The sequence below is a fragment of the Micromonas pusilla genome (genome assembly GCF_000151265.4).
Source record: "Micromonas pusilla CCMP1545 genomic scaffold MICPUCscaffold_19, whole genome shotgun sequence".
Taxonomy (NCBI): domain Eukaryota; kingdom Viridiplantae; phylum Chlorophyta; class Mamiellophyceae; order Mamiellales; family Mamiellaceae; genus Micromonas; species Micromonas pusilla.
In genome coordinates this window covers 97,648-107,708 of record NW_003315900.1, presented here as the reverse complement: position 1 = coordinate 107,708, position 10,061 = coordinate 97,648, and the positions used below count along the sequence as shown (strand labels likewise).

At 51.3% G+C, this 10,061-nt stretch overlaps 5 protein-coding genes across 5 annotated transcripts; 1 reads left to right on the top strand and 4 right to left on the bottom strand.

Moving 5' to 3' along the window:
- Positions 1–576: 576 nt before the first annotated feature.
- MICPUCDRAFT_54891 (uncharacterized protein) lies at positions 577–1,135 on the top strand (the record flags this gene model as incomplete). Its single annotated transcript, XM_003064908.1, has 1 exon — positions 577–1,135. The coding sequence occupies one exon, from the start codon at positions 577–579 to the stop codon at positions 814–816; it is 240 nt and encodes a 79-aa protein (XP_003064954.1). The 3' UTR covers positions 817–1,135.
- Positions 1,136–2,558: 1,423 nt separating this feature from the next.
- MICPUCDRAFT_66054 (uncharacterized protein) lies at positions 2,559–4,484 on the bottom strand (the record flags this gene model as incomplete). The annotated part of the gene is made up of 1 exon (XM_003064859.1): positions 2,559–4,484. One exon carries the CDS (start codon positions 4,482–4,484, stop codon positions 2,559–2,561), a length of 1,926 nt encoding a protein of 641 aa, XP_003064905.1.
- A 69-nt stretch (positions 4,485–4,553) lies between these two features.
- Positions 4,554–5,282, bottom strand: MICPUCDRAFT_54889 (uncharacterized protein; the record flags this gene model as incomplete). The annotated part of the gene is made up of 1 exon (XM_003064858.1): positions 4,554–5,282. One exon carries the CDS (start codon positions 5,280–5,282, stop codon positions 4,554–4,556), a length of 729 nt encoding a protein of 242 aa, XP_003064904.1.
- Positions 5,283–6,318: 1,036 nt separating this feature from the next.
- MICPUCDRAFT_54888 (uncharacterized protein) lies at positions 6,319–6,933 on the bottom strand (the record flags this gene model as incomplete). Its single annotated transcript, XM_003064857.1, has 1 exon — positions 6,319–6,933. Exon 1 carries the CDS (start codon positions 6,640–6,642, stop codon positions 6,319–6,321), a length of 324 nt encoding a protein of 107 aa, XP_003064903.1. The 5' UTR covers positions 6,643–6,933.
- A 988-nt stretch (positions 6,934–7,921) lies between these two features.
- On the bottom strand, positions 7,922–9,437 carry MICPUCDRAFT_66051 (uncharacterized protein). Its single transcript, XM_003064856.1, has 3 exons — positions 8,522–9,437; positions 8,318–8,364; positions 7,922–8,073 (listed from the first exon to the last, which is right to left on the bottom strand). Exons 1-2 carry the CDS (start codon positions 9,320–9,322, stop codon positions 8,341–8,343), a joined length of 825 nt encoding a protein of 274 aa, XP_003064902.1. The 5' UTR covers positions 9,323–9,437; the 3' UTR covers positions 7,922–8,073; positions 8,318–8,340.
- Between the last annotated feature and the right edge of the window lie 624 nt (positions 9,438–10,061).

The window sequence follows — 10,061 nt, the reverse complement described above, 5'->3', positions numbered from 1 at the left end:
GTTTTCTGCGATTCCTTGTATGTTGTGGGCTCAGGCTTATTGAGATATGTTTTGTTAAGTTTTTCAGATGCACTTGATATTGCACAAACTTGTGCACCTGAATGCTCAATGCCTCTCTCGCTGAAAAGGTCGTAGTTAAGCACTGCATTCACCTCTATGTCTTGTTTCCATGCTTGTGATGCAATTTTACAGTTATTGGGCAAGTCTTCCTTGTGGAATTTCAACTCACTGTCATCTGCTTCATACAAGACGCCATCGGTGAATCGCACTATTGTCCAAAGATTCTTTGAGTTTGGATTATGGGACAATATATATGCCGCATGCACAGTTTTCATTCTATCTTTGCCTGGTAGGGGTTTGCCCGGCAAAATTCGCATCCAATAAACCTCTGAAAGGAACGGTTGCACAGCAATCCTCAAGTCTTTAATCCTATGGATTCTGACTATCCTTCTTATTCAGGAAATTCTGAAGCTTGCTGAACATTATCTTTAAATTCTTTTCAGATTTCTTTTTGAACATTGATGTTGCGAACATCCATCGAGCTTGTCCGGTGGATGGTTTTACCTTTATCAGCAAATGCGTGGTTGCATTTTCGCTGTCATGATACAAATCAAAATCCTGTACCACCTTAACCAGGAATTTTTCAGCTTCCTTTCCTTCGCAGAATCTTCTGGCAGAGTTTCTCTGACCGAGAAGTCATGTGCATATGAGTGGTTATGCTTGCTTAGCACTTTCCCGTACTCATCCACGTTTTCAGTGCACTTACTGATGCTTCCTGTCTTGACAGTTTTGCTTACTCTGTCATACAGTTTATAGGAATCAGCAATTGTGGTCTCCGAATGTCCAACATACATAAAAGCTTTTGCTCTTGGATTGAGCTTTTGACCCAAACCTGTGTTGCTTTGCTTAGTTAATAAGTTCATACACTTCACAGCCAAATACTTTTACTTTGGTCATGTCAGGCTTGATACCATACATTATTTCGTATGGACTTTTCTTCAAGTCATACTTCTGATGTGGAATCCGATTGTATAACCATACAGCATGTTCATATGCAAGTGGCCATTCTTCTTTTGGCATGTTTGCAGTATACATCATTGCTCGTGCCATGTCTCCCAGGGTTTCCCAGAGACGTTCAACTACTCCAGCTTGTTCATGGACTTCTCTTGCAATCTGGCGACAATCAATGTCATTATTTTTACAGACTGCATTCCATTCACTTCCAGTATACTCAGCAGCTTGATCACTGAGCATTACAGATATGCTATACCTTTCAGTAGGGTTCGAATGATTAATCTGTTGTTTCATCCAAGTTATAAAACTTTTAAAGCAACCTGTTACTTCATCTGAATTTCTAGTTTCCATGAAGTAAATCTTGCAGATTCTGGAAGCACTGTCTACAAATGCAATGATATATTTTTCCCCTTTTATTCCAGGGAACATGATGTAGTTTACATCTGTGTTTACCAGATGACCTACAATTTTAACCTCTTTTGAGAGTTTAGAATCCCGCTTTTGTGAGATTGGTTCCCCCCCTTGCTCTGCAGAATCTGTAACTTCCATTCCTTGCTCTATATCCTGAGGCAGTTGTTGAATACTATATATGGATTGGTTACCAGGGATGATCATTGTATTCGCCGTCCTCCGGGGAAGACCCCCATCTTCTGGATTGACCCCTTTGGCCACTTGATGCTCACCATCTACGGTGCTTTTGGGGTGTATGTAGGTAGTCTGGAATAAAAAGGCGATCGTACTCTACTAAAAACGTACTCGCGGCCTCTGCTTGTTTTCTCTCGCGGAGACGCGCGGCGCGGTCCCATCGGCTTGGAGCGCCGGCAGCGCCGGCGGCGGCGGCGGCGCGACGGGAAATCCGCGGCAGTTTCTCGCGTGCCCCTTCGGCTTGGGCTCGAGGCATTTTCCGCACACGTACACGCCTCGCTTACGCGCGTTTCTCCTCGACGCCGCGCGGAAGGGGGGGTGCGTTAATCTGAGATACCGCTCCAGAGCTTGTCGATGGACGGACGTGACGTCCGTGGCCGTCCGCGCGTGCGTACTGTGATCGGTCATGAACTTCTTCCAGATCTTGTTCGCGCTCTCGAGCACCCACGAGCTGTACTTAAGCATCGGCCCGTGGGTGAGGATGTGGTCCGCGACGTGACACAACATCTCGTGCTGGTAATTGCCCGGGTGGTACGCGATCGCGAGCGCGAGATCGCCCGTCCTCTCCCCGCTCCCGTCGACGTCTTCGCCGTTGAACTCGCGAATCATAAACGCGCCGAACTCTCTCGTCCGCTTTCTAAACGTCTGTAAGACAGCATCTGCAGGAGAGGAAGCGCGCGGTTAGTGAAGCACGCGCGCGCGGAGGCATCGCGCGGGGAGGGGGGGCGGGGGCGCGATCTCACCGCTAGGGGCGTCCTTGAGCATGAGGAAGGCGACTTGATGGGCGCGCTCCTCGGCGAAGTGCTTCAGTGCGGCGTACTTCGGGTGCCCTTCGAGGGTTATGATCCACTGCTGCCACTGCATTATCACGCGGAGAGCGAGCCCGGTGTCGTACCCCATCATCGGACGGGGGCAGCCGGCGACGGCGGCGACGGCGGCATCAAATTTGTCAAGGGCCTACAAAGAAAAAAAGGTGAGAGATGGATTCGGTTCAGACCCGCGCTCGCCCCGCCCCGCGCCCTCCCTCGCACCTGGATTTGCGTCGCGTGTTTCTGAAAAAGCGATTTACCGTCCTGTTCGGCGTAATCCGCGCGGCACACGTTCAGTACGGCGTGACACACGTCGGGGATGTAGTCCGCGACGGGGATGGCGGTGAGCGGCGGGCCCTTGAGCGAACCGCACATCATGATTAGCTTCGCCTCGTCCTTCATCACGTCGATGAATTCGACCTTCTTATCCCACCGCTTCTTCTTCTTTTGCTTACAGAATAATTCGTGCGCTTCGGGGTGCGCCTTTACCGGGTCCTCTCCCACAAGTAGGTGTTGAGCGGCCCGTTTCGCCTTGCGTCTCATCGCGTCGCGTGTTTGATCAAAAGTCGGCACCTTTTTGGTTTTTTTTTTCGTTCGGGCTCCCGCCTCTCCCGGCGGCGCTTCGTTGGGTTTCTTCGCGACCTCCTTCTCCGCGTCCGCCGCGTCCGCGCTCACTTCTCCTCGCACGTCGTCATCACCAGGTGGAGCGTCGAGGACGTTCACGGTGGCGGCGGGGGCGGCGGGAGTACCGCGGGGTACATCGGCGCCGGTGCCGGGAGCCGGGGCGCCGGCGCCGCCGGCCCCGGGAATCGTAATTCCGGACGATCCGACCGCGACCCCGCCGTCGTTGCGCGCGTTCTCGCGGCGCGGTGATGCGACGTCCGCGGTGTCCTCGCGCGTGACGTCGCCGAGGTCCTCGGTCGCGTTCGCGGCGGCTTTCGCGGCGGCGGCGGCGGCGACGGCTTTCGCGGCGGCTTTCGCGGCTTTCTCATCGGCGGCGGCGGCGGCGGCGGCGGCGACGGCGGCGACGCGTTCGATCTCTTCTTTGACTTGCTCGTCCGTGACCGCCGCCTCCGCGTCCTCGCCCACCTTTCTGAACATCGCCGCTATGTTTCCCATCAGCAGCATCTCCTCGCGAGTGCGTCGCGGGAGCTGATCGTTGACCGTTCGCACGGTGTGTACGTTGCCGACCCCGAGCCCGGGGCCGTACCCGCGGTAGCAATGCAAGCAATTGCACTTAGACGCCGTCCCAAGGTGGTTGTATAATATCGACGCGCACGCGAAGTCTCCCATGAGTCGCGCCTTAAAACGTACCTCGACGCCGTTTATAGTCCACACCGCCGTCGCGTCCTCGCCATCTCCGATCGGGAGTTGCGGCTCAACGTGCTTGAGCACGGCGGTGAGGTTCGCGTCCGTTTCTCCGCCGTCGAAGAGCGCGAGGGGAATAATATTATGGGGGTTGTTGAAGTCCTCGCCGGGGAAGAGCGGGTAGAATGCCCATTGCTCTGTCTTCCGCGTGGCTTTCTTGAAGTCCAAGGTGCTGAAGTTGTCGCCGCCGACCTTGAACTCAAGGTCGAGCTTGAGTGTCTCCCCGGCGGCGGCGGCGGCGACGACGGCGGCGACGCCGTAGCCTTCCGTGGTATCCAACCACCACCCCACGCGCTCTTCCACGAGCCGCCGTACATCCCGTACCATCCAACCGATCCTCGGCATCAAGGGATCGTCGACGGTGATCGGGATGAGGTCCACGTTCACCGAATTAAACGCGGCGCGAATATGCGTGAGAGGAACGAGAGACAACGCGGTTGGCAAATACCTCTTCAAAATATTCCATCTCTCCTCACTTAAACCCAAATCCATGTATAACGCCGCGCACCTCTCGAGACGGAGGCGCTCGCACTCGTCGTCGAGGTTCAGCGCTTCCTCCCCCATGATCGTCTCGAGGGCGTCGCGGTACGTGTCCATGAAGCGGGCGAGCATTCGCAACCCTTCGCCGCCGTCATCTAATTCGAACATGTAACGGAGTTGTCCTTGACGGCGTCGCGGCGGCGGCGGAGGGGAAGGGGTTGGGGGAGGGGATGGAGGTCAGCATCGCAGGAGTGAGGAGACGCGCGAGGAGATGCACACGCGCGGAGTCGTACCTTCGATGTCGTCGCCGGTGACGTCACGTATCACTTGTTGCCTTTGGGCGAGCACCGAAGATTTAACATCGCTCGAGGCTTTTTTCGCGCGCGTGGCGGGCGCCGCGCGCGCGGCGCTTTCGATACGCGTCACGAAGGTCTTGGCGATGCGCCGCGTCGCCACGACGCCGAGGTCGTCAGCGAGATGATTCGTACGCTCCGCGAGCGCGGCGACGTCTTCCCAGTTGCGCTCAATCACCGCGGCGGTGAGCGACTCGCGACGCGCGACGTCGTCACGTGCGACAGCGAACAGCCCGAAGTTCGCGGACCGATCGAGCGGTTTCCCCGGGCTCCGACGCTTACGCGGCGGCGCGTTCTGTGCTCGGGAAGTGCGGGGGGGGTGTGGTGTCAGCGGAGATGGGGTGCGTGGGCACGTGCGACGATGAAGGCCGCGACGGGGGCGGGCGATCTCGGCGCGCGCGATCGGACGCAGGAGAAAGCAGAGAAGAGCCCGCGCGCTCGTATTTTTCACCTCGTCCCCTCCGTCGCGGCGCGCGGCCCTGGCGGCGGTGGCGGTGGCGGCCCCGCGCGCGCGATTAGGACATGGCTGTTTGGCGGACTGCGCGGCGATTTGTAATGACGCGGCATCGGCGGACGCGCGGCGCGCTCGACGCGGGGGCGTCAGGGGCGTCATTCTCAAATGGAGTTTCAACAGAGAACTTTTTTTGTTCGTCAGGCCTTGTTCGCGCTTGCGCTCCCCTCTGCCGATCGAGCTGCGGATTCACCCCGGGAATCGCGCTTCTTGACCGCAAGCCTCCCGGTCGCGAAATGACGGTGGGCGCGGCGCGTAGGGGTAAGCGGCAGGTGCAGGGTCGATGTTGAAAGGAGGGGCAGGTGTCTTGATCGCAGCCTGAATCGATGAAGTTTTCCCTCGCCCACCATCATTTTTCGACCGGTCAGCTCGCGGTCCCAAAGCGCGATTCCCGGGGTGAATCCGCAGCTCGATCGGCAGAGGGGAGCGCAAGGCGCGAAGAGCTCTCCAGCCGATGAAAAAAAAAAGTTGAAACGATAAACGAAACCAAAAAAATTTCATCGGACAAAATCCCGGTGAAACCTCCTCGATGAAATCCGGTTCTTAAAAGCGATTCTAGGCGAGGCGAAAAGCATCGTACCATCCTTCGGTGGAATTCGGGTACTACATTTGGCGTACCTGACTTGCTCCGGGACGTGAGTCCCCGCCTTAGGATGAAGCATGGCAGTATACCAGGGTCGTTTCGGAGCTCTGGATGTTACAATGCGTTTCGCTTTTGTAATGTTGCAGGCTGGACACACAATATTGTGAAATCGAGGGATTTTTTAATCTGCTGCGTTATTTTCGCAGAAAGCTTTTACTTTAGCTGGGTTTATATGCCCCAATCTTAAGTGTGCAAGCATCAGATTGTTTATTTTAATTGGCGTATAAATGTCTTTGAAGACTGCCACGACGGACCAGGGAATGGGCCCTAGAAATGCTCTACCGTTTTTGGTAGTCACAGTGTTTTCACCGTGAAACGTTCTCTTTGGAATCGTGAACACCTCTGGAGTACCTTTTGGGTACTCTTTTATTATTTCAAAGTGTGGTATATACTTTTGATACCACTCCGCGGATTCCCATTTTGGGAGTATGAACAAGAATTTAGTTTGTTGAGGATTAACTTTGAAATCCTCCAAGGCCTTATGTAGTGTTCGCTTTATGAACTCAGCGATGTATTTTGGATTCCCATAGAATGCTTTTTCGCACCAGCGCGTTCAAATGCTTCTTTATTATCGAAGCCGTCTTTTAATAACTCATTCCCTTTTTGTCTAAATATTTCGAACCATTCTTTGAACGGACCATGAGTTATTTCCAGCTCTCCTAGTTTGTCAGGATTGAACTGGATATCTTCTTGAGAATCATTGGGTAAGATTGCCACCCCCATTTTCGGGTTAGTTATCAGATGATCAGTCTGATGAGCAGCTGCTGTTTGTCGCAGCTTATTGTTGTTACGTCTAACAACAATATTTGACAGCATCATTACATCATTTACCCATTTTAATTTGTATTTTAATTTATATTGCCTGCTGTAAAGAACCAGTTTTTCGGTGTCAATCTGCAGCCCCAGTTTATTTAACCTGCGGAAACTCAATATCTATTTTAGACCTTTGTGGTGTACAGTATAGGTTGTGAAATAGGAGAGTTTATTACATACGTTGATGTTCGCTCCTGAGTCTAACAACCAGTCACTTGTCCTCGCGACAGTAGTGTAGGCACACAACCCTCATTCGAGAAGGTCGTCGTCAAGGTCGTCGTCCAGCCAGTCATCATCAACATCATCAGCGTTTAAGAATGAATCGTCGCTGCATGGTGGAGGACCTTTGTCACTGCTGGTCTCAAACTCCAGATCAGCGATCTGGGCTGTGACAGCTTTAGCAACAGCTTTAGCCTCTGCTTTCGGTTTCTTTAACTGAGGACAGTGCTTTGTGTAGTGATTTTTACCACACTTGATGCACATTTTGTGTCCAGAATCCTTTAGTTTCTGATGTTCTGCTGAAAGCTGTTTGCAGTTAGTAAATGTATGACTCGTGTCGCCACACTCAAAGCATATGTAATCGTTTTCAGCACTTGCAGCATTAGAAGCTCTTTTCTTCGCTGCCGCCTTCTTTTGCTTCTTCTTATTTGGATTGCCGTAGCGTTCCTGCTGTATTGATTTAACAGTTTTACGTTTAGATCCAAGAGTTGGTTGGATGTTCTCTTTCCAGTACAACTGAATCATGTCCTGCAACTCGATAAGAGTTTTGTTAGACAAATGTGGATCATACACTGTTAGGGTTGTGGCGAAATTTTCATATATGTTCTGATAACCGCCTTGTATGCTTGGTTTCTTAAGCTTAGCGAGAATATGCATCTTTTCTTCCTCCTCACGTTTTACTTGCCAGTCTTCATGTCTGTCATATATTTTGTTAATGTTGTGAAACAGTTGTTGAGGATCATCCGTTCCAAAGTCGAGTTTTTGTAATCGGTCCAGATCTGCAGTCTTGTCTAGCATGGCAGGACGCACGTTGATTTTTTTTCCCTCGACGTGGAAGGCTCTGAAATGACCATCTTGAAAGCGGTTCCTTGGGACAAAATTAGTTTCAACGCTATTCTGATCGAAACTTTCTGGCTTTCCGATAGAATCGTAGACCGTTTCATGACCGAGCGAGGGTTTGCGAAAGTGCAGCAGCTGGCAATCGACAGTCTCTATTTGACGTGGTCACAGCGCGACGAAGCTCGACCGTGGCTGCCCCCGAATTGGGAACACTTTTGGGAACTTAATACTAGGTACCGCGACGAAATGCGTCTGAGCGGGCAGTTGAGCGACCAACTTTAAGTATGTCACGCGAGGGAGTTGCCATAGGGATCTTTAAGGACACGGAGCACAGCTAAACCTAAATGTTGGCTCCTCTGTTTCACCGCTCGAACCCAGGTAGCTATCTAGCTCGAATTATTTTGCCACCGTACAATAATGCAAGAACGAGGACCGGGACCGGGAGGCAACAGCATCTCTATTCCAATCTACCTTCGTCTGCAAGAAGTGCTCTAGCTACTGCAGACGTTACTTTATGATACCTAAGCTCTCTCATGAGCAACTTCGCGTTATTCGCGACATATTCAAGATACTTAATATCTTCGACTTCCTGACTGTACACTAAAGTTGTTTTCTCCTTCAGGTTGTCAAAGTTCGCATCGATGCCTACATAATGCGTTCCATCGACAAGTGAGTTGCTAAAAAAGTGCTCGTATGATGACTTCACCAAGAAAACTACACTACCGCTTTCCAGTCGCCACCTCAACCCCCAAGCATCCACATTCCCATCTATGTCGAGAACACCCCGATACTGAGCCCACTCGTCCTCTTGCACGTGATCTCCCAGCAAACCTTCGTCTTTCAGCGCAGCTGCACTTCCATGACACCACTGAACTGCATTTGACAATCTCAAGTTCAACCATGTGATGTTATTAAAATATCGAACTAGTTTGACGCGCTCTAATTCGTTGCACGAAGAAGCGCACGGCCCGATATCATAACATGGGACTCCCGTAGTCGAGCCAGCCCAAATGACCTGTCTTTTTCGTTCGGTATATGGCACGTGCCTTGTGCTGAGTCGACGTGCGACTTCACTGAACCCTTTCTTTTCAATGAAGTGGAAGTTTGGAACCCAGGTCGTGAACGACGGCGGGACACTTTCAGTGACTTGTATAGAATGCGCCACGACTGCTACGCCAGCCTCTATCATTGCAAGCACAAGTGGTAACTGAATCGTGGAGTTATCTTCAAGTCTCCATACAATTTTGTGGCTAAGTTTCACGTTTGAACCAGCGTCGAGAAGGAAGTCTTGTGCCATTCGCAAGTAGAACGAAAAATGCGGAGCGAGAGTTGTCAGTACCGTGTAGTGTTGCCGAGTGCGACTAAAAAATTGAACGTCGAAACACACGAGACTGGGTTCAGCTGTCGGTCTGAATTTAGTCAAAACGCTCGAAAGTTCACTGCAACAAGTAGAACAATCTGCCCAGCTGCGTCCCCTTATCCGAGTTCGAGAAAAAAAAGGCAGTTGAAGCCTACACGACCTCCCGTTTGCCAAAAGCGCCCAAACCAATATGACGACCACTAAGCTGGAAATTCTGAACCAGAAAGCAGATTTATTTGTTCCTCGCGAATTGACCGTGAAGTGCATTTCTCGTTGCTCACAATATTTCGTCGAACCCCTAAGTTCTCACAAGTATGACATACCTTCGTAAGAGTTGAAATCCGGAGAGATTGAGTACCTCCGAATAATAGCCTGTTCTTGGCAGAACAAAGCTGCTCGCAGGAGCGTACCTTCTACTGGAAGTACTTTCGTACTTCCGTACGTAGCTAGCTACGAAGGTACTTTCGTACTTTCGTACGTACTTTCGCTCTGCGGTTCTGCGGTTCATAGACCACGTGTGCAATTTTGCCTGCCCTTCAGTTTCACCGTGTTTGCTGAGCTCTTCAAGGATTTTCATGCGAAAATAATCCGATAATCCAGAAATCCAAGTAAACCATAACTCCCTAGCAAAAATCTTTTCAATAAAACCTTGAAATTTTTGTGAGGTTCTTTTGAAAATACTGGATTTCTGGATTTTTGGATTGACCGAGAGTTGATAAAACTTGCACGGGTTCTGGGTCGCTTCGCTCCAGGTATGGCCGCGATGGGCCCTAACCGTAATTAGGTTTGTCGAGAAATATTTTACATGTGTCAAGGACCCCAAGAATTCCGGGCAGTCCTTGGTCGCTGCGCTCCAGTCACGGCCGCCGTTGACGTTAACCATAAATACGATACGTAACTTCGTGTCTATGTATATAACTCTTCACACCACTTTACGTCACTTCACACCACTTTAATATATATGTACTTTCGTACTTTCGTACTTTCGAGAAAGTATGACAAAAGA